This window comes from Oncorhynchus mykiss, chromosome 1 (genome assembly GCF_057628025.1).
Source record: "Oncorhynchus mykiss isolate SJ-2025 chromosome 1, ASM5762802v1, whole genome shotgun sequence".
Classification (NCBI taxonomy): Eukaryota; Metazoa; Chordata; class Actinopteri; order Salmoniformes; family Salmonidae; genus Oncorhynchus; species Oncorhynchus mykiss.
Genome location: NC_143022.1, coordinates 1,635,630 through 1,660,434, shown reverse-complemented (window position 1 = coordinate 1,660,434; position 24,805 = coordinate 1,635,630). Strand labels below are relative to the sequence as shown.

Sequence of the window (24,805 nt, the reverse complement as noted above, 5' to 3'; positions counted from 1 at the left end):
GGTCTGGTTTCTCTAACAAACAACGGAAGCTTCATCAGAGGCAGTTGGTCTGGTTTCTCTAACAAACAACGGAAGCTTCATCAGAGGCAGTTGGTCTGGTTTCTCTAACAAACAACGGAAGCTTCATCAGAGGCAGTTGGTCTGGTTTCTCTAACAAACAACGGAAGCTTCATCAGAGGCAGTTGGTCTGGTTTCTCTAACAAACAACAGAAACTTCATCAGAGGCAGTTGGTCTGGTTTCTCTAACAAACAACGGAAGCTTCATCAGAGGCAGTTGGTCTGGTTTCTCTAACAAACAACAGAAACTTCATCAGAGGCAGTTGGTCTGGTTTCTCTAACAAACAACGGAAGCTTCATCAGAGGCAGTTGGTCTGGTTTCTCTAACAAACAACGGAAGCTTCATCAGAGGCAGTTGGTCTGGTTTCTCTAACAAACAACAGAAACTTCATCAGAGGCTGTTGGTCTGGTTTCTCTAACAAACAACGGAAGCTTCATCAGAGGCAGTTGGTCTGGTTTCTCTAACAAAACAGAAGCTTCATCAGAGGCAGTTGGTCTGGTTTCTCTAACAAAACAGAAACTTCATCAGAGGCTGTTGGTCTGGTTTCTCTAACAAACAACGGAAGCTTCATCAGAGGCAGTTGGTCTGGTTTCTCTAACAAAACAGAAGCTTCATCAGAGGCAGTTGGTCTGGTTTCTCTAACAAAACAGAAGCTTCATCAGAGGCAGTTGGTCTGGTTTCTCTAACAAACAACAGAAGCTTCATCAGAGGCAGTTGGTCTGGTTTCTCTAACAAAACAGAAGCTTCATCAGAGGCAGTTGGTCTGGTTTCTCTAACAAAACAGAAACTTCATCAGAGGCTGTTGGTCTGGTTTTGTCTAACAAACAAAAAACAAATCACAAAAGAGTGCGCCAATTTTTTTGATAATGATACCAAACACGGGGACTGTATAATATGATCATGATACCAAACACGGGGACTGTATAATATGATCATGATACGTTTTGCAATATTACATTAACTTCCACAAAACTCCCAGGTTTCCCAGAAATCCTAGTTGGAGGATTCTAGATTCCCTCCTGATTCCGGGAACCGTCAAACCTACGTTTTCTGTAAAAGCAACCCTAATCGTGGCTCTCCATGGCCGTTACTGTACCTGTGGAAAAGACCACATTCCTGGAAACCAGTTTGTAGTCCACGATGGAGAACTGAGGCAGCTCGATGCGAGTCACTCCTGTCACAGCATTCTCCCCCCCTTTCCAGTAGAACTCGATGTCATCTGTGGTGTAGCCATCTGTCACACAGAAACACACAGGCATGCGCCATACTTAGTTCATTACTCAACATAATAGAAATCATAGTTGAATCTAGTTAACTATGCGAGTCTGACGAGAAATAACGTATTGTAGATTATTGAATGCAGTGAACTACTAAATATGTGCGAATGAAAGTAAAATATAGGTTATGTAACCCAAGCCAACACACTAAAGCACTAACTTACACTAGCCTTGTCATTAATTTAGTTGACACATTAAGATGACTCATCTATTTCATTAGCATTCAGGCTAAGTGATATTTGTGGCTCGTGATGACAGAGTATGATGAAGTCCTGTGAATCACAGAAAGAGCAGAGGCTCGTGGGTAATAGATAGTTAGTTACATGAGGCTGACGTAAATCTACTATTAGCCTGATGTCTAGCTGACAAAGCGTTTGTGTCCCCAATAGCACCCTATTCCAGATCAAAAGTAGTGTACTATATAGGGAATAGGGTTCTGGTCTAAAGTAGTGTACTATATAGGGAATAGGGTTCTGGTCTAAAGTAGTGTACTACATAGGGAATAGGGCTCTGGTCTAAAGTAGTGCACTATATAGGGAATAGAGCTCTGGTCTAAAGTAGTGCACTATATAGGGAATAGGGCTCTGGTCTAAAGTAGTGCACTATATAGGGAACAGGGCTCTGGTCTAAAGTAGTGCACTATATAGGGAACAGGCCTCTGGTCTAAAGTAGTGCACTATATAGGGAACAGGGCTCTGGTCTAAAGTAGTGCACTACATAGGGAACAGGGTGCCATTTTGGAGATAGCCTGACAGTGTTTCCAGTCTCATTGGTAGGCAGACCAACAGATACGCTGTTTACGGCTGTTCATAAGTGACCTTCAGCAGTTTTATGGGGAGACATGTACTGATGAGTTAGGAGACATCATGGATAAAGTACAGAGTCCACTCTATCGATCTCTCTCTTGATCTCCTCTTCAGAGGACTCTATCACCGCCTGGTATGGCAACTGCACCGCCTGGTATGGCAACTGCACACTACCTGCCCTTCAGGACACCTACAGCACTGGATGTCACAGAAAGGGCAAAAAGATCATCAAGGACCTCAGCCACCCGAGAAAAGGCCTGTTCAACCCGCTACCATCCAGAAGGCGAGGTCAGTACAAGTGCATCAAAGATGGGACCGAGAGACTGAAAAACACCTTACATTTCAGACTGTTAAATAGCCATACAACAGGTGTAGACCATGAAATGCTTACTTACAGGCCAACAGCGCAGTTCATAATAAAATATTTACTAAATAAACTAAAGCGATAAAAAAATTATACAAAAATGAGTAACACAAGAAATGTACATAACAATAACAAGGCTATTTACAGGTGGTACCGGTACTGAGTTAACGGGGATACAGGTTAGTCAAGGTAATTCGTGAAGTGACTATGAATAGATAATAAACAGCGAGTAGTAACAGAAAAATAGGTAAAAAGTAGGCTATGTAGAACAAAAATGCCTCTCTGACTTGTTGAATAAGAAATAACATTGACTCTATTAAAAGGGAATTTCTATTTGGAACATTCAAGAATGCAAATTGGACCCACCCCCAAATTGGAATGGGTCTAGGGTTTCCGGCATGATGGTGTAAAAACAAAGAGGGGGGGGGGGGGGGGGGTCAATGTGTAAATAGTCTGGGTGGCCATTTTATTAATTGTTCATCAGTCTTATGGCTTGGGGGTAGAAGCTGTTAAGGAGCCTTTTGGTCCTAGACTTGGTGCTCTGGTACCGCTTGCCGTGCGGTAGCAGAGAGAACAGTCTATACCTTGGGTGACTGGAGTCTGACAATTTTTAGGGCCTTCCTCTGACACCGCCTGGTATAGAGGTCCTGGATGGCAGGAAGCTTGGACCCAGTGATGGCACTCTGTAGAGCCTTACGGTCAGATGCAGAGCAGTTGCCATACCAGGCGGTGAGGGGACTGAGCACGCACCCTTGAAGGGCCCCAGTGTTGAGGATCAGCGTGGCAGATGTGTTGCTGCCTACCCTTACCACCTGGGGGCAGCCAGTCAGGAAGTCCAGGATCCAGTTGCAGAGGGAGGTGTTCAGTCCCAGGGTCCTTAGCTTCGTGATGAGCTTTGTGGGCACTATGGTGCTTTGTGGGCACCATAACGCAGAGCTGTAGTCAATGAACAGCATTCTCACATAGGTGTTCCTTTTGTCCAGGTGGGAAAGGGCAGTGTGGAGTGCGATTGAGATTTTGTTATCTGTGGATCTGTTGGGGCAGTATGCAAATTGGAGTAGGTCTAGGGTTTCCGGCATGATGGTGTTGATGTGAGCCATGACCAGCCTTTCAACGCACTTCATGGCTACCGACGTGAGTGCTACGGGGCGGTAATCATTTAGGCAGGTTACCTTCGCTTTCTTGGGCACCGAGATGGTCTGTTTGAAACATGTAAGTACTATAGACTCAGTCAGGGAGAGGTTGAAAATGTCAGTGAAGACACTTGCCAGTTGGTCCATGCATGCTTTGAGTACATGTCCTGGTAATCTGTCTGGTCCCGCAGCTTTGTGGATGTTGACCTATTTAAAGGTCTTGCTCACATCAGCTACAGGGAGTGTGATCACACAGTCATCCGGAACAGCTGGTGCTCTCATACATGCTTCAGTGTTGCTTGCCTCGAAGCGAGCATAAAAGGCACTTAGCTAGTCTGGTAGGCTCGCATCACTGGGCAGCTCGCGACTCGGTTTCCCTTTGTAGCCCATAATAGTCCTGTATTGGCGTTTTGCCTGTTTGATGATTTGTCTGAGGGCATAGCGGGATTTCTTAATAGCTTGGGGATTCGAGTCAGCAAACTTTCAGTTACTGGCCCAATGCTCTAACCACTAGGCTACCTGCCGCTCTAGCCTTTAGCTTAGTGCTGATGTTGCGTGTAATCCATGGCTTCTGGTTGGGAAATGTACGTACAGTCACTGTGGGGACAACGTCGTTGATGCACTTATTTATGAAGCCGGTGACTGGCATGCAATTGGATGGATCCGGGAACATATTCCAGTCTGTGCAGGAAAACAGTCCTGTAGTTTATCATCCGCGTCATCTGACCAGTTCCGTATTGACTGAGTCACTGGTACTTCCTGCTTTAGTTTTTGCTTGTAAGCAGGGATCCGGAGGATAGAATTATGGTTAGATTTGCCAAATGGAGGTCGAGGGAGAGCTTTGTATGCGTCTCTGTGTATGGAGTAAAGGTGGTCTAGAGTTTTTTCCCCTCTGGTTGCACATGTAACATACTGATAGAAATTAGGTCAAATGGATTTAAGTTTCCCTGCATTAACGTCCCCGGCCACTAGGAGTGCCACATCTGGATGAGCATTTTATTGCTGGCTTATGGCCTTATAGAGTTGGTTGAATGTGGTCTTAGTGCCAGCGTCGGTTTGTGGTGGTAAATAGATGGCTACGAATAATATAGATGATAACTCTTGGTAGATAATGTGGTCTACAGCTTATCATGAGGTATTCTACCTCGAGACTTCTTTAATATTAGACGACGTGCACCAGCAGTTATTGACAAATACACACCCCCGCCCCTCGTCTTAACAGATGTAGCTGCTCTGTCCTGCCGATTCATGGAGAAGTCAGCCAGCTCTATATTATCCGTGTCGTCGTTCAGCCACGTCTCGGTGAAACATAAGATGACAGTTTTTTATGTCCCGTTGGTAGAATAGTCTTAATCGTAGATCGTCCAGTTTGTTTTCCAATGATTGGCTGCACGTTGGCCAATAGTACGGAGGGTAGTGGTGGTTTACCTATTCGTCGGCGAAAGCCTTGCAACCCGCCCTCCTCCCGCTTTTCCTCCGTCTTTTCCTCACGCTGATGATGGGGATTTGGGCCTTGTCTTGACAAAGCAGTATATCCTTCGAGTTAGACTCATTAAAGAAAAAAAACTCTTCATTCAGTTCGAGGTGAGTAGTCGCTGTTCTGATGTCCAGAAGCTCTTTTCGGTCATAAGAGACGATAGCAGCATCATTATGTACAAAATAAGTTACAAACAATGTGGAAAAACAGCACAGTTGGTTAGGAGCCAGTAAAACGACAGCCATCCCCTCTGGTGCAATTATACCGTCACTAGCTGGCCCCCGTCCAGTACCCTGCCCTGAGCTTAGTCACCGTCACTAGCTGGCCCCCGTCCAGTACCCTGCCCTGAGCTTAGTCACCGTCACTAGCTGGCCCCCGTCCAGTACCCTGCCCTGAGCTTAGTCACCGTCACTAGCTGGCCCCCGTCCAGTACCCTGCCCTGAGCTTAGTCACCGTCACTAGCTGACCCCCGTCCAGTACCCTGCCCTGAGCTTAGTCACCGTCACTAGCTGGCCCCCGTCCAGTACCCTGCCCTGAGCTTAGTCACCGTCACTAGCTGGCCCCCGTCCAGTACCCTGCCCTGAGCTTAGTCACCGTCACTAGCTGGCCCCCGTCCAGTACCCTGCCCTGAGCTTAGTCACCGTCACTAGCTGGCCCCCGTCCAGTACCCTGCCCTGAGCTTAGTCACCGTCACTAGCTGGCCCCCGTCCAGTACCCTGCCCTGAGCTTAGTCACCGTCACTAGCTGGCCCCCGTCCAGTACCCTGCCCTGAGCTTAGTCACCGTCACTAGCTGGCCCCCGTCCAGTACCCTGCCCTGAGCTTAGTCACCGTCACTAGCTGACCCCCGTCCAGTACCCTGCCCTGAGCTTAGTCACCGTCACTAGCTGGCCCCCGTCCAGTACCCTGCCCTGAGCTTAGTCACCGTCACTAGCTGGCCCCCGTCCAGTACCCTGCCCTGAGCTTAGTCACCGTCACTAGCTGGCCCCCGTCCAGTACCCTGCCCTGAGCTTAGTCACCGTCACTAGCTGACCCCCGTCCAGTACCCTGCCCTGAGCTTAGTCACCGTCACTAGCTGGCCCCCGTCCAGTACCCTGCCCTGAGCTTAGTCACCGTCACTAGCTGACCCCCGTCCAGTACCCTGCCCTGAGCTTAGTCACCGTCACTAGCTGGCCCCCGTCCAGTACCCTGCCCTGAGCTTAGTCACCGTCACTAGCTGACCCCCGTCCAGTACCCTGCCCTGAGCTTAGTCACCGTCACTAGCTGGCCCCCGTCCAGTACCCTGCCCTGAGCTTAGTCACCGTCACTAGCTGGCCCCCGTCCAGTACCCTGCCCTGAGCTTAGTCACCGTCACTAGCTGGCCCCCGTCCAGTACCCTGCCCTGAGCTTAGTCACCGTCACTAGCTGGCCCCCGTCCAGTACCCTGCCCTGAGCTTAGTCACCGTCACTAGCTGACCCTCGTCCAGTACCCTGCCCTGAGCTTAGTCACCGTCACTAGCTGGCCCCCGTCCAGTACCCTGCCCTGAGCTTAGTCACCGTCACTAGCTGGCCCCCGTCCAGTACCCTGCCCTGAGCTTAGTCACCGTCACTAGCTGGCCCCCGTCCAGTACCCTGCCCTGAGCTTAGTCACCGTCACTAGCTGACCCCCGTCCAGTACCCTGCCCTGAGCTTAGTCACCGTCACTAGCTGGCCCCCGTCCAGTACCCTGCCCTGAGCTTAGTCACCGTCACTAGCTGGCCCCCGTCCAGTACCCTGCCCTGAGCTTAGTCACCGTCACTAGCTGGCCCCCGTCCAGTACCCTGCCCTGAGCTTAGTCACCGTCACTAGCTGACCCCCGTCCAGTACCCTGCCCTGAGCTTAGTCACCGTCACTAGCTGACCCCCGTCCAGTACCCTGCCCTGAGCTTAGTCACCGTCACTAGCTGGCCCCCGTCCAGTACCCTGCCCTGAGCTTAGTCACCGTCACTAGCTGACCCCCGTCCAGTACCCTGCCCTGAGCTTAGTCACCGTCACTAGCTGACCCCCGTCCAGTACCCTGCCCTGAGCTTAGTCACCGTCACTAGCTGGCCCCCGTCCAGTACCCTGCCCTGAGCTTAGTCACCGTCACTAGCTGGCCCCCGTCCAGTACCCTGCCCTGAGCTTAGTCACCGTCACTAGCTGACCCCCGTCCAGTACCCTGCCCTGAGCTTAGTCACCGTCACTAGCTGGCCCCCGTCCAGTACCCTGCCCTGAGCTTAGTCACCGTCACTAGCTGACCCCCGTCCAGTACCCTGCCCTGAGCTTAGTCACCGTCACTAGCTGGCCCCCGTCCAGTACCCTGCCCTGAGCTTAGTCACCGTCACTAGCTGACCCCCGTCCAGTACCCTGCCCTGAGCTTAGTCACCGTCACTAGCTGGCCCCCGTCCAGTACCCTGCCCTGAGCTTAGTCACCGTCACTAGCTGACCCCCGTCCAGTACCCTGCCCTGAGCTTAGTCACCGTCACTAGCTGGCCCCCGTCCAGTACCCTGCCCTGAGCTTAGTCACCGTCACTAGCTGGCCCCCGTCCAGTACCCTGCCCTGAGCTTAGTCACCGTCACTAGCTGACCCCCGTCCAGTACCCTGCCCTGAGCTTAGTCATCGTCACTAGACGGTTACCACCTGGTTACTCAACCCTGCACCTTAGAGGCTGCTGCCTTATGTACATAGACATGGAATCACTGGTCACTTTAATAATGTTTACATACTGTTTTACTCATTTCATATGTATATACTGTATTATAGTCAATGCTCATCCTATTCAACTATGGCTGGAAATGTACTATTCGATCCTAATATGGACAGTATGTGGATAGAATATATAGTATAGTGTCTATACATCGCATCACATATATATTTTTTATACACCGGACTCCGACATTGCTTGTCCTAATATATATATTTCTTAATTTAATTATATTACTTTTATCTTGTGTGTATTGTTGTGAATTGTTAGATATTACTGCACTGTTGGAGCTAGGAACACTACAGCATGTCCCTACACCCGCAATAAGATCTGCTAAATATGTGTATGTGACCAATAATTTGATTTGGTTTGATATCTAGTTTACTCACAGCTCTCTATCTCCAGAGTACAGTTCTGTTCGTCCAGTGGGTATCTCCTCAGGTCCATCATACAGGCAGCCGTCGTTGTTATCCTACATCAAACAGACCAACATTATGACACAGATTAAGAAACAGGCATGGTGCGAGTCCATTAACGTTTCCCTTTATAGTGCACTACTTCTGACCAAGGCCCCTCTGGTGAAAACTAGTACACTAGGGAATAGGGTGCCATTTGGGACTGAATAAAAGATAGGCAAACACATCCTACAGAAAGGTACAGACATGCTGATATTTATTTATTTAATTTAACCAGGAAAGTCAGTTAAGAACAAATTCTTATTTACAATGACGGCCAACACCAGCCAAACCCGGACTACGTTGGGCCAATTGTGGGTTCCCACAACTATGGGACTCCCAATCACGGCCGGTTGTGGTGACGCCTCAAGCAATGAGATGCAGTGCCTTAGACTGCTGCGCCACTCGGGAGCCCTGATAGACAGAGTAAAGATTCTGGACTGGCCTCCTGAACAGGACCGGCCACCTGAACAGGACTGACATGCTCGGATTCTCCGTACCTTAGCACACATGCACACACCCACCCACTTATTACCCCCCCCCCCCCCACACACCACACACCACACACACACACACACACACACACACACAGCAATGAGAATGTCAGCCCTTTTCCAGCTGCCACCTCCAGAGCTAGAAAGAGCTGTGTGGGTTCTATTTGTCTGTGTTGAACCAACAACATGAAGCCCTGAACACGCAGGTCCTGAAGAAACCTCTGGTTGAAACATGAACCCACTACAGCAGTCTCTTCTGGAGGTGTGCCCTGGAACTGGTCTGACTCACTAAGACGACACATACGTTAATAGAGAGCCATTGGCCTGGTCTCAATGAACCAACACACTGCCTGTCTGGTCCGATGTGGCCTGTTGAAATGAACCAACACACTGCCTGTCTGGTCCGATGTGGCCTGGTCTCAATGAGCCAAAACACTGCCTGTCTGGTCAGATGTGGCCTGGTCTCAATGAGCCAACACACTGCCTGTCTGGTCCGATGTGGCCTGTTGAAATGAACCAACACACTGTCTGTCTGGTCCGATGCGGCCTGGTCTCAATGAGCCAAAACACTGCCTGTCTGGTCAGATGTGGCCTGGTCTCAATGAGCCAACACACTGCCTGTCTGGTCCGATGTGGTCTGTTGAAATGAACCAACACACTGCCTGTCTGGTCCGATGTGGACTGGTATCAATGAGCCAGCACACTGCCTGTCTGGTCCAATGTGGCCTGTTGAAATGAACCAACACACTGCCTGTCTGGTCCGATGTGGACTGGTCTCAATGAGCCAGCACACTGCCTGTCTGGTCCGATGTGGCCTGTTGAAATGAACCAACACACTGCCTGTCTGGTCCGATGTGGACTGGTCTCAATGAGCCAGCACACTGCCTGTCTGGTCCGATGTGGCCTGGTCTCAATGAGCCAACACACTGCCTGTCTGGTCCGATGTGGCCTGGTCTCAATGAGCCAAAACACTGCCTGTCTGGTCCGATGTGGCCTGGTCTCAATGAGCCAACACACTGCCTGTCTGGTCCGATGTGGCCTGGTCTCAATGAGCCAAAACACTGCCTGTCTGGTCCGATGTGGCCTGGTCTCAATGAGCCAAAACACTGCCTGTCTGGTCCGATGTGGCCTGGTCTCAATGAGCCAACACACTGCCTGTCTGGTCCGATGTGGCCTGGTCTCAATGAGCCAACACACTGCCTGTCTGGTCCGATGTGGCCTGTTGAAATGAACCAACACACTGCCTGTCTGGTCCGATGTGGCCTGTTGAAATGAACCAACACACTGCCTGTCTGGTCCGATGTGGCCTGTTGAAATGAACCAACACACTGCCTGTCTGGTCCGATGTGGCCTGGTCTCAATGAGCCAACACACTGCCTGTCTGGTCCGACGTGGCCTGGTCTCAATGAGCCAACACACTGCCTGTCTGGTCCGATGTGGCCTGGTCTCGTCCGATGTGGCCTGGTCTCAATGAGCCAACACACTGCCTGTCTGGTCCGATGTGGACTGGTCTCAATGAACCAACACACTGCCTGTCTGGTCCGATGTGGCCTGTTTAAATGAGCCAAAACACTGCCTGTCTGGTCCGATGTGGCCTGGTCTCAATGATCCAAAACACTGCCTGTCTGGTCCGATGTGGCCTGGTCTCAATGAACCAAAACACTGCCCGTCTGGTCCGATGTGGCCTGGTCTCAATGATCCAAAACACTGCCCGTCTGGTCCGATGTGGCCTGTTTAAATGAACCAACACACTGCCTGTCTGGTCCGATGTGGCCTGGTCTCAATGAACCAACACACTGCCTGTCTGGTCCGATGTGGCCTGGTCTCAATGAGCCAACACACTGCCTGTCTGGTCCGATGTGGCCTGGTCTCAATGAACCAAAACACTGCCTGTCTGGTCCGATGTGGCCTGTTTAAATGAGCCAAAACACTGCCTGTCTGGTCCGATGTGGCCTGGTCTCAATGAGCCAAAACACTGCCTGTCTGGTCCGATGTGGACTGTTGAAATGAACCAACACACTGCCTGTCTGGTCCGATGTGGCCTGTTGAAATGAACCAACACACTGCCTGTCTGGTCCGATGTGGCCTGTTCTCAATGAGCCAAAACACTGCCTGTCTGGTCCGATGTGGCCTGGTCTCAATGAACCAACACACTGCCTGTCTGGTCCGATGTGGCCTGGTCTCAATGAGCCAAAACACTGCCTGTCTGGTCCGATGTGGCCTGGTCTCAATGAGCCAACACACTGCCTGTCTGGTCCAATGTGGCCTGGTCTCAATGAACCAACACACTGCCTGTCTGGTCCGACGTGGCCTGTTTAAATGAGCCAACACACTGTCTGTCTGGTCCGATGTGGCCTGTTGAAATGAACCAACACACTGCCTGTCTGGTCCGATGTGGCCTGTTCTCAATGAGCCAAAACACTGCCTGTCTGGTCCGATGTGGCCTGGTCTCAATGAACCAACACACTGCCTGTCTGGTCCGATGTGGCCTGGTCTCAATGAGCCAAAACACTGCCTGTCTGGTCCGATGTGGCCTGGTCTCAATGATCCAAAACACTGCCCGTCTGGTCCGATGTGGCCTGTTTAAATGAACCAACACACTGCCTGTCTGGTCCGATGTGGCCTGGTCTCAATGAACCAACACACTGCCTGTCTGGTCCGATGTGGCCTGGTCTCAATGAGCCAAAACACTGCCCGTCTGGTCCGATGTGGCCTGGTCTCAATGATCCAAAACACTGCCCGTCTGGTCCGATGTGGCCTGTTTAAATGAACCAACACACTGCCTGTCTGGTCCGATGTGGCCTGGTCTCAATGAACCAACACACTGCCTGTCTGGTCCGATGTGGCCTGGTCTCAATGAGCCAACACACTGCCTGTCTGGTCCGATGTGGCCTGGTCTCAATGAACCAAAACACTGCCTGTCTGGTCCGATGTGGCCTGTTTAAATGAGCCAAAACACTGCCTGTCTGGTCCGATGTGGCCTGGTCTCAATGAGCCAAAACACTGCCTGTCTGGTCCGATGTGGACTGTTGAAATGAACCAACACACTGCCTGTCTGGTCCGATGTGGCCTGTTGAAATGAACCAACACACTGCCTGTCTGGTCCGATGTGGCCTGTTCTCAATGAGCCAAAACACTGCCTGTCTGGTCCGATGTGGCCTGGTCTCAATGAACCAACACACTGCCTGTCTGGTCCGATGTGGCCTGGTCTCAATGAGCCAAAACACTGCCTGTCTGGTCCGATGTGGCCTGGTCTCAATGAGCCAACACACTGCCTGTCTGGTCCAATGTGGCCTGGTCTCAATGAACCAACACACTGCCTGTCTGGTCCGACGTGGCCTGTTTAAATGAGCCAACACACTGTCTGTCTGGTCCGATGTGGCCTGTTGAAATGAACCAACACACTGCCTGTCTGGTCCGATGTGGCCTGTTCTCAATGAGCCAAAACACTGCCTGTCTGGTCCGATGTGGCCTGGTCTCAATGAACCAACACACTGCCTGTCTGGTCCGATGTGGCCTGGTCTCAATGAGCCAAAACACTGCCTGTCTGGTCCGATGTGGCCTGGTCTCAATGAGCCAACACACTGCCTGTCTGGTCCGATGTGGCCTGGTCTCAATGAACCAACACACTGCCTGTCTGGTCCGACGTGGCCTGTTTAAATGAGCCAACACACTGTCTGTCTGGTCCGATGTGGCCTGGTCTCAATGAACCAACACGCTGCCTGTCTGGTCCGATGTGGACTGGTCTCAATGAACCAACACGCTGCCTGTCTGGTCCGATGTGGCCTGGTCTCAATGAACCAACACACTGCCTGTCTGGTCCGATGTGGCCTGGTCTCAATGAGCCAGCACACTGCCTGTCTGGTCCGATGTGGCCTGGTCTCAATGAGCCAAAACACTGTCTGTCTGGTCCGATGTGGCCTGGTCTCAATGAACCAAAACACTGCCTGTCTGGTCCGATGTGGCCTGGTCTCAATGAACCAACACACTGCCTGTCTGGTCCGATGTGGCCTGGTCTCAATGAGCCAAAACACTGCCTGTCTGGTCCGATGTGGACTGGTCTCAATGAACCAACACACTGCCTGTCTGGTCCGATGTGGCCTGGTCTCAATGAACCAACACACTGTCTGTCTGGTTCGATGTGGACTGGTCTCAATGAACCAACACACTGTCTGTCTGGTTCGATGTGGACTGGTCTCAATGAACCAACACACTGTCTGTCTGGTCCGATGTGGACTGGTCTCAATGAGCCAACACACTGCCTGTCTGGTCCGATGTGGCCTGGTCTCAATGAGCCAAAACACTGCCTGTCTGGTCCGATGTGGCCTGGTCTCAATGAGCCAACACACTGCCTGTCTGGTCCGATGTGGCCTGGTCTCAATGAGCCAACACACTGCCTGTCTGGTCCGATGTGGCCTGGTCTCAATGAGCCAACACACTGCCTGTCTGGTCCGATGTGGCCTGTTGAAATGAACCAACACACTGCCTGTCTGGTCCGATGTGGCCTGTTGAAATGAACCAACACACTGCCTGTCTGGTCCGATGTGGCCTGTTGAAATGAACCAACACACTGCCTGTCTGGTCCGACGTGGCCTGGTCTCAATGAGCCAACACACTGCCTGTCTGGTCCGATGTGGCCTGGTCTCAATGAGCCAACACACTGCCTGTCTGGTCCGATGTGGACTGGTCTCAATGAGCCAACACACTGCCTGTCTGGTCCGATGTGGCCTGGTCTCAATGAACCAACACACTGCCTGTCTGGTCCGATGTGGCCTGGTCTCAATGAGCCAACACACTGTCTGTCTGGTCCGATGTGGCCTGTTTAAATGAGCCAACACACTGCCTGTCTGGTCCGATGTGGCCTGGTCTCAATGAACCAACACACTGTCTGTCTGGTCCGATGTGGCCTGTTTAAATGAGCCAAAACACTGCCTGTCTGGTCCGATGTGGCCTGGTCTCAATGAACCAAAACACTGCCTGTCTGGTCCGATGTGGCCTGGTCTCAATGAACCAACACACTGCCTGTCTGGTCCGATGTGGCCTGTTTAAATGAACCAACACACTGCCTGTCTGGTCCGATGTGGACTGTTTAAATGAACCAACACACTGCCTGTCTGGTCCGACGTGGCCTGGTCTCAATGAACCAACACACTGTCTGTCTGGTCCGATGTGGCCTGGTCTCAATGAGCCAAAACACTGCCTGTCTGGTCCGATGTGGCCTGTTGAAATGAACCAACACACTGCCTGTCTGGTCCGATGTGGCCTGTTGAAATGAACCAACACACTGCCTGTCTGGTCCGACGTGGCCTGGTCTCAATGAACCAACACACTGCCTGTCTGGTCCGACGTGGCCTGGTCTCAATGAGCCAACACACTGCCTGTCTGGTCCGATGTGGCCTGGTCTCAATGAGCCAACACACTGCCTGTCTGGTCCGATGTGGCCTGGTCTCAATGAACCAACACACTGCCTGTCTGGTCCGATGTGGCCTGGTCTCAATGAGCCAACACACTGCCTGTCTGGTCCGACGTGGCCTGGTCTCAATGAACCAACACACTGCCTGTCACTAAACGGGGCAGAGACTAGGTTCACTAAACGGGGCAGAGACTAGGTTCACTAAACGGGGCAGAGACTAGGTTCACTAAACGGGGCAGAGACTAGGTTCACTAAACGGGGCAGAGACTAGGTTCACTAAACGGGGCAGAGACTAGGAACCCAGATATTCCTATCTAAACTGATCCTGAATGGCTTTATCAGATGGCCTACCTCTAAAACACTGGATATTCTGAGATTACATATCTGTGGTGGTTTAGCCTCGGTCTGAGAGGCTCCCCGACCGTGGTGGTTTAGCCTCGGTCTGAGAGGCTCCTCGACTGTGGTGGTTTAGCCTCGGTCTGAGAGGCTCCCCGACTGTGGTGGTTTAGCCTCGGTCTGAGAGGCTCCCCGACTGTGGTGGTTTAGCCTCGGTCTGAGAGGCTCCCCGACTGTGGTGGTTTAGCCTCGGTCTGAGAGGCTCCCCGACTGTGGTGGTTTAGCCTCGGTCTGAGAGGCTCCCCGACTGTGGTGGTTTAGCCTCGGTCTGAGAGACTCCCCGACCGTGGTGGTTTAGCCTCGGTCTGAGAGGCTCCCAGACCGTGGTGGTTTAGCCTCGGTCTGAGAGGCTCCCCGACTGTGGTGGTTTAGCCTCGGTCTGAGAGGCTCCCCGACTGTGTCCCGAATGACCCCCTATTTCCTAAGTAGTACACTACTTTTGGCCGGGGCCCGCATGGTGCTTTGGTCAAAAGTAGTGTACTATACAGGAAATAGAGTTCCATTTGGAACACACCCTGAGGGGCATCCCAAAATGGCTTCCTGCATCAGTTAGATGTCCAGGACGGAGAGATGTGTGTGAGTCTCTGAATGTAACAATACGACCACTTTACCAGGAAAACACATGAGCATTTCTCCATTAACGGCCTCCTAACAGACCAGCAAATCCTCTCTTCCGCTATCCATTAAATCAGATCCGTCTCTTCCTTCCTGGATAGGTTGATCTCTTCTCTTCCTGAGTTGTTAGTACTCTGTTGGGATGCCATGATGCATCCGATGGCCTATTGCTAATACAAGCTACTGATAGGAAAAGGGAAAAGGGGGATATCTAGTCAGTTGTACAACTGAATGCCTTCAACTGAAATGTGTCTTCTGCATTTAACCCAACCCCTCTGAATCAGAGAGGTGTGTCTTCTGCATTTAACCCAACCCCTCTGAATCAGAGAGGTGTGTCTTCTGCATTTAACCCAACCCCTCTGAATCAGAGAGGTGGGGGGGGGGGGGGGGGGGGGGGGGCTGCCATAATCGACATCCACGTCTTCACATTAAGCACTCTTCCTAAATTATGTAATTCTGGTCTGCTACTATACAGACCAAGTGATTGCACTTTGCCTCTTCATCAGTAAAAAAACATTTTTACTTAAAAAAGTGTAACAGGTCTGTGCCTCTTTAACTAAGGGAGAACCTGAGTACACTATTTATTATATTGCACTATATTCACTGCAATATACTGCAACATATATAATATACGGCTACTTACAACATATATATAATATACTGCTACATATAACATATACAATATACTGCTACATATAACATATATATAAAATATACTGCTACATATAACATATATATAATATACTGCTACATATACCATATATAATATACTGCTACATATAACATATATATAAAATATACTGCTACATATAACATATATATAATATACTGCTACATATACCATATATAATATACTGCTACATATAACATATATATAAAATATACTGCTACATATACCATATATAATATACTGCTACATATAACATATATATAATATACTGCTACATATAACATATATATAAAATATACTGCTACATATACCATATATAATATACTGCTACATATAACATATATATAATATACTGCTACATATAACATATACAATATACTGCTACATATAACATATATATAAAATATACTGCTACATATAACATATATATAATATACTGCTACATATACCATATATAATATACTGCTACATATAACATATATATAATATACTGCTACATATAACATATATATAATATACTGCTACATTTACCATATATAATATACTGCTACATATACAATATACTGCTACATATACAATATACTGCTACATATAACATATATAATATACTGCTACATATACCATATATAATATACTGCTACATATAATATACTGCTACATATACCATATATAATATACTGCTACATATAACATATACAATATACTGCTACATATAACATATATATTATACTGCTACATATAACATTATTAATATACTGCTACATATAACATATACAATATACTGCTACATATAACATATATAATATACTGCTACATATACAATATACTGCTACATATAACATATATAATATACTGCTACATATAACATATACAATATACTGCTACATATAACATATACAATATACTGCTACATATAACATATATAATATACTGCTACATATACAATATACTGCTACATATAACATATATAATATACTGCTACATATACAATATACTGCTACATATAACATATACAATATACTGCTACATATAACATATACAATATACTGCTACATATAACATATATAATATACTGCTACATATACAATATACTGCTACATATAACATATATAATATACTGCTACATATAACATATATAATATACTGATACAATATACTGCTACATATACCGTATACTGCTACATGTACCATATATAATATACTGCTACATATACAATATACTGCTACATATACCATATAGAATATACTGCTACATATACAATATACAATATATAATATACTGCTACATATACAATATACTGCTACATATACCATATATAATATACTGCTACATATAACATCGAACATATACAATATACTGCTACATATAACATATATAATATACTGATACATATACAATATACTGCTACATATACCATATATAATATACTGCTACATATGACATCGAACATATACAATATACTGCTACATATAACATATATAATATACTGATACATATACCATTTATAATATACTGCTACATATAGTGCTACATATACCATATACAATATACTGCTACATATACAATATACTGCTACATATAACATATATAATATACTGCTACATATACCATATATAATATACTGCTACATATAGTGCTACATATACCATATACAGAATACTGCTACATATACAATATACTGCTACATATAACATGGAACATATATAATATACTGCTACATATAACATATATAATATACTGCTACATATACCATATATAATATACTGCTACATATACCATATATAATATACTGCTACATATACTGCTACATATAACATGGAACATATACAATATACTGCTACATATACCATATATAATATACTGCTACATATACGATATACTGCTACATATACCATTTATAATATACTGATTCATATACCATTTATAATATACTGCTACATATACCATATACAATATACTGCTACATATACGATATACTGCTACATATAACATATATAATATACTGATTCATATACCATTTATAATATACTGCTACATATACAATATACTGCTACATATACCATATACAATATACTGCTACATATACAATATACTGCTACATATAACATGGAACATATATAATATACTGCTACATATAACATATATAATATAGTGCTACATATAACATATATAATATACTGATACATATACATATACCATATATAATATACTGCTACATATACAATATACTGCTACATATACCATATATAATATACTGCTACATATACAATATACTGCTACATATAACATATATAATATAATGCTACATATAACATGGAACATATACAATATAGTGCTACATATAACATATAATATACTGCTACATATAACATATATAATATACTGATACATATACATATACCATATATAATATACTGCTACATATACCATATACAATATACTGCTACATATACAATATACTGCTACATATAACATGGAACATATATAATATACTGCTACATATAACATATAATATACTGCTACATATAACATATATAATATACTGATACATATACATATACCATATATAATATACTGCTACATATACAATATACTGCTACATATACCATATATAATATACTGCTACATATACAATATACTGCTACATATAACATATATAATATACTGCTACATATACCATTTATAATATACTGCTACATATACAATATACTGCTACATATACCATTTATAATATACTGCTACATATACCATATATAATATACTGCTACATATACCATTTATAATATACTGCTACATATACAATATACTGCTACATATACCATTTATAATATACTGCTGCATATAGTGCTACATATACAATATACTGCTACATATAACATATATAATATACTGCTACATGTACAATATACTGCTACATATACCATATATAATATACTGCTACATATACCATATATAATATACTGGGACATACAGTGCCTTGCGAAAGTATTCGGCCCCCTTGAACTTTGCGACCTTTTGCCACATTTCAGGCTTCAAACATAAAGATATAAAACTGTATTTTTTTGTGAAGAATCAACAACAAGTGGGACACAATCATGAAGTGGAACGACATTTATTGGATATTTCAAACTTTTTTAACAAATCAAAAACTGAAAAATTGGGCGTACAAAATTATTCAGCCCCTTTACTTTCAGTGCAGCAAACTCTCTCCAGAAGTTCAGTGAGGATCTCTGAATGATCCAATGTTGACCTAAATGACTAATGATGATAAATACAATCCACCTGTGTGTAATCAAGTCTCCATATAAATGCACCTGCACTGTGATAGTCTCAGAGCGCAGAGAGCATCATGAAGAACAAGGAACACACCAGGCAGGTCCGAGATACTGTTGTGAAGAAGTTTAAAGCCGGATTTGGATACAAAAAGATTTCCCAAGCTTTAAACATCCCAAGGAGCACTGTGCAAGCGATAATATTGAAATGGAAGGAGTATCAGACCACTGCAAATCTACCAAGACCTGGCCGTCCCTCTAAACTTTCAGCTCATACAAGGAGAAGACTGATCAGAGATGCAGCCAAGAGGCCCATGATCACTCTGGATGAACTGCAGAGATCTACAGCTGAGGTGGGAGACTGTCCATAGGACAACAATTGCACAATTGTATATTGCACAAATCTGGCCTTTATGGAAGAGTGGCAAGAAGAAAGCCATTTCTTAAAGATATCCATAAAAAGTGTCGTTTAAAGTTTGCCACAAGCCACCTGGGAGACACACCAAACATGTGGAAGAAGGTGCTCTGGTCAGATGAAACCAAAATTGAACTTTTTGGCAACAATGCAAAACGTTATGTTTGGCGTAAAAGCAACACAGCTGAACACACCATCCCCACTGTCAAACATGGTGGTGGCAGCATCATGGTTTGGGCCTGCTTTTCTTCAGCAGGGACAGGGAAGATGGTTAAAATTGATGGGAAGATGGATGGAGCCAAATACAGGACCATTCTGGAAGAATACCTGATGGAGTCTGCAAAAGACCTGAGACTGGGCCGGAGATTTGTCTTCCAACAAGACAATGATCCAAAACATAAAGCAAAATCTACAATGGAATGGTTCAAAAATAAACATATCCAGGTGTTAGAATGACCAAGTCAAAGTCCAGACCTGAATCCAATCGAGAATCTGTGGAAAGAACTGAAAACTGCAGTTCACAAATGCTCTCCATCCAACCTCACTGAGCTCGAGCTGTTTTGCAAGGAGGAATGGGAAAAAATGTCAGTCTTCGATGTGCAAAACTGATAGAGACATACCCCAAGCGACTTACAGCTGTAATCGCAGCAAAAGGTGGCGCTACAAAGTATTAACTTAAGGGGGCTGAATAATTTTGCACGCCCAATTTTTCAGTTTTTGATTTGTTAAAAAAGTTTGAAATATCCAATAAATGTCGTTCCACTTCATGATTGTGTCCCACTTGTTGTTGATTCTTCACAAAAAAATACAGTTTTATATATTTATGTTTGAAGCCTGAAATGTGTCAAAAGGTCGCAAAGTTCAAGGGGGCCGAATACTTTCGCAAGGCACTGTATGTGTGGAGAGACAGTACTAACCTCAGTCCGTAGAGCACGGTGCCGTCCGGATGCAGTCGGATCATACGGTTCTTCACGGTGACCCCATGCACAAAGGACTTCTTATCATTGAGGAAGTAGGTGTCGGGGACCCAGAGCTGGTCAGCGACCCGGTTATCCAGCGTCAGGTTGAGGGGGATCCCAGCGTACGCCAGCCTCTTGTCCCTCCAGTACTGCTGGAAGTACATGGTCAACGTGTAGTCCTGGAGACGCACAGAGAATTAGAGCAGTCGTATCATGGTTTCCCACCTACAGAACCAGTCAAACGTTTGGATACAACAACTCATTCAAGGGTTTTTCTTTATTGTAGAATAATATTGAAAATGTCAAAACTATGAAATAACACATATGGAATCTTGTAGTAGGCAAAAAAGTTTTGAACAAATCCAAATATATTTTATATTTGAGATTCTTTAAAAAAAAGTAGCCACCATTTGCCGTGATGACAACTTTGCACACTCTTGGCATTCTCTCAACCAGCTTCATGAGGAATGCTTTTCCAACAGTCTGAAGGAGTTCCCACATATGCTAACAACTTGTTGGCTGCTTTTCCTTCACTCTGCTGTCCAACTCATCCCGAGCCATCACAATTGGGTTAAGGTCGAATGATTGTGGAGGCCAGGTCATCTGATGCAGGGCGGCAGGTAGCCTAGTGGTTAGAGCGTTGGGCCAGTCACCGAAACGTTGCTGGATCAAATTCCCGAGCTGACAAGGTAAAAATCTGTCCTTCAGCCCATAAGTAAAGGCAGTTAACCCACTGCTCCCCGGGCGTCGAAGACGTGGATGTCGATTATGGCAGCCCCCCACACCTCTCTGATTCAAAGGGGTTGGATTGAAAGCAGAAGACAAATTTCAGATGAAGGCATTCAGTTGTACAACTGACTAGGTATCCCCCTTTCCATCACTCTCCTCTTTAGTCAATAGACCTTACACAGCCTGGAGGTGTGTTTTGGGTCATTGTCCTATTAAAAAACGAATGTCAGTCCCAGTAAGCGAAAACCAGGTGGGATGGTGTATCGCTTCATAATGCTGTGGTAGCCCTGCTGGTTAAGTGTTCCTTGAATTCTAAATAAATCACAGACAGTGTCATCAGCAAAGCACCATCACACCTCCTCCTCCATGCTTCACGGTGGAAACCACACATGCAGATATCATCCGTTCACCTACTCTTTCTCACAAAGACACGATGTTTGCAACCGGTCAAATGTCCATTGCCTCTTCTTCTTATTGGTGTCCTTTAGTAGTGGTTTCTTTGCAGCAATTCAACCATGAAGACCTGATTCACACAGTCTCCTCTGAACAGTTGATGTTGAAATGTCTGTTACTTGAACTCTGAAAAGCATTTGTTTGGGCTGCAATCTGAGGTGCAGTTAACTCTAATGAACTTATCCTCTGCAGCAGAGGTAACTCTGGGTCTTCCTTTCCTGTGGCGGTCCTCCTGAGAGCCAGTTAACTCTAATGAACTTATCCTCTGCAGCAGAGGTAACTCTGGGTCTTCCTTTCCTGTGGCGGTCCTCATGAGAGCCAGTTTCATCATAGCGCTTGATGGTTTTTGCGACTGCACTTGAAGAAACTTTCAAAGTTCTTGAAATTGGATTGACTGACCTTCATGTCTTAAAAAGTAATGACAGACTGTCATTTCTATTTGCTTATTTGAGTTGTTCTTGCCATAATATGGACTTGGTCTTTTACCAATTAGGGCTATCTTCTGTGTACCCCCTTACCTTGTCACAACACACATGATTGGCCCCATTAAGAAGGAAAGAAACTCCACAAATGAACTTTGAACTAGGCACACATGTTAATTGAAATGTATTACAGGTGACTACCTCATGAAGCTGGTTGAGAGAATGCCAAGCTTGTGCAAAGCTGTCATCAAGGCAAAGGGTGGCTACTTTGAAGAATCTCAAATATAAAATATATTTTGATTAACATTTTTTGGTTACTACATGATTCCATGTGTTATTTCATAGTTTTGATGTCTTCATTATTATTCCACAATGTAGAAAATAGTAAAAATAAAGAAAAAACCATGAGGAATGAGTAAGTGTGTCCAAACTTTTGACTCCAACTGTATGCGTCTGTATATATAGACAGAGCAAGGTTACGATAAGGTGTATCAAATAAAACACTGTATTTTACATTGTTTCAACGAACGCCCAAATATGTCATTTCATTGGGTAACTACACTCTCTCACTAGCGTCAGGTTCAGGAGGCTCCTCCTCTCCTCACAGGAGAAGAGACAACCAACGGACAGAGATATTCATCACAGTCTGACAGTGGAAATAGATTTCCTGTAGTCAGGTTGATATTTATAGAAGTGTCAAACAACTCTATATTCCTCCCAACAACATGCCTTCAGCAGCCATTATTCAGGACCTGTCTAGTATAGACCCCCTCCTCCACAGCCATTATTCAGGACCTGTCTAGTATAGACCCCCTCCTCCACAGCCATTATTCAGGACCTATCTAGTATAGACCCCCTCCTCCACAGCCATTATTCAGGACCTGTCTAGTATAGACCCCCTCCTCCACAGCCATTATTCAGGACCTATCTAGTATAGACCCCCTCCTCCACAGCCATTATTCGGGACCTGTCAAGCACAGACCCAGGCAGGGGGTGTCTAGTATAGCATAGACCCAGGCAGGGGGTGTCTAGTATAGCATAGACCCAGGCAGGGGGTGTCTAGTATAGCATAGACCCAGGCAGGGGGTGTCTAGTATAGCATAGACCCAGGCAGGGGGTGTCTAGTATAGCATAGACCCAGGCAGGGGGTGTCTAGTATAGCATAGACCCAGGCAGGGGGTGTCTAGTATAGCATAGACCCAGGCAGGGGGTGTCTAGTATAGCATAGACCCAGGCAGGGGGTGTCTAGTAGTATAGCATAGACCCAAGCAGGGGGTGTCTAGTATAGCATAGACCCAGGCAGGGGGTGTCTAGTATAGCATAGACCCAGGCAGGGGGTGTCTAGTATAGCATAGACCCAGGCAGGGGGTGTCTAGTATAGCATAGACCCAGGCAGGGGGTGTCTAGTATAGCATAGACCCAGGCAGGGGGTGTCTAGTATAGCATAGACCCAGGCAGGGGGTGTCTAGTATAGCATAGACCCAGGCAGGGGGTGTCTAGTATAGCATAGACCCAGGCAGGGGGTGTCTAGTATAGCATAGACCCAGGCAGGGGGTGTCTAGTATAGCACAGACCCAGGCAGGGGGTGTCTAGTATAGCACAGACCCAGGCAGGGGGTGTCTAGTATAGCACAGACGCAGGCAGGGGGTGTCTAGTATAGCATAGACCCAGGCAGGGGGTGTCTAGTATAGCATAGACCCAGGCAGGGGGTGTCTAGTATAGCATAGACCCAGGCAGGGGGTGTCTAGTATAGCATAGACCCAGGCAGGGGGTGTCTAGTATAGCATAGACCCAGGCAGGGGGTGTCTAGTATAGCATAGACCCAGGCAGGGGGTGTCTAGTATAGCATAGACCCAGGCAGGGGGTGTCTAGTATAGCATAGACCCAGGCAGGGGGTGTCTAGTATAGCATAGACCCAGGCAGGGGGTGTCTAGTATAGCATAGACCCAGGCAGGGGGTGTCTAGTATAGCATAGACCCAGGCAGGGGGTGTCTAGTATAGCATAGACCCAGGCAGGGGGTGTCTAGTAGTATAGCATAGACCCAGGCAGGGGGTGTCTAGTATAGCATAGACCCAGGCAGGGGGTGTCTAGTATAGCATAGACCCAGGCAGGGGGTGTCTAGTATAGCATAGACCCAGGCAGGGGGTGTCTAGTATAGCATAGACCCAGGCAGGGGGTGTCTAGTATAGCATAGACCCAGGCAGGGGGTGTATAGTATAGCAGGCTAGGACAGGGTTATAACAACCTGAAGCAGGCTAGGACAGGGTTATAACAACCTGAAGCAGGCTAGGACAGGGTTATAACAACCTGCCACACATCAAGCAACAGAGTCAGGCTGTGAATTATTCAGAAACCATTCTGATCATCTGTCCCAAATGGCAACCTATTCCCTACATAGTGCACTATTTTTGTTTTTTCCTACTCAACTTTTTCACTCCGGACGCTTTATCTGGACACGATTCGTCAGGACCTCCAACAGCCGAAGCTAAGTAGTAACATTAACATGATGCCTTCTAATTGTAGTCGCTGTACTCGCCTTACGGCGAGGATAGCTGTGCTACAAGCCCAGCTTCAGACGCAATCGCTAGGCAAGGGTAATTTCAGTGTAGGAAAGGATGAGACCGCGTCTGTGCCACCAGTAAGTACAGATAGTAGTATAAATCCCCTGGCACAGTCCCCGCAGCCGGACAACTTTC

At 46.4% G+C, this 24,805-nt stretch overlaps 1 protein-coding gene across 1 annotated transcript in view; it reads right to left on the bottom strand.

The window, feature by feature from the left end:
- The window catches only part of gabrb3 (gamma-aminobutyric acid type A receptor subunit beta3), a 51,744-nt gene that overhangs the window by 11,514 nt on the left and 15,425 nt on the right, over nucleotides 1–24,805 (bottom strand). The window contains exons 4-6 of the mRNA XM_021608164.3: nucleotides 20,463–20,683; nucleotides 8,204–8,286; nucleotides 1,155–1,292 (exon numbers count right to left, since the gene is read on the bottom strand). Coding sequence (XP_021463839.3) covers nucleotides 1,155–1,292; nucleotides 8,204–8,286; nucleotides 20,463–20,683 — 442 coding nt within the window. The remainder of the gene's footprint in view (nucleotides 1–1,154; nucleotides 1,293–8,203; nucleotides 8,287–20,462; nucleotides 20,684–24,805) is intronic.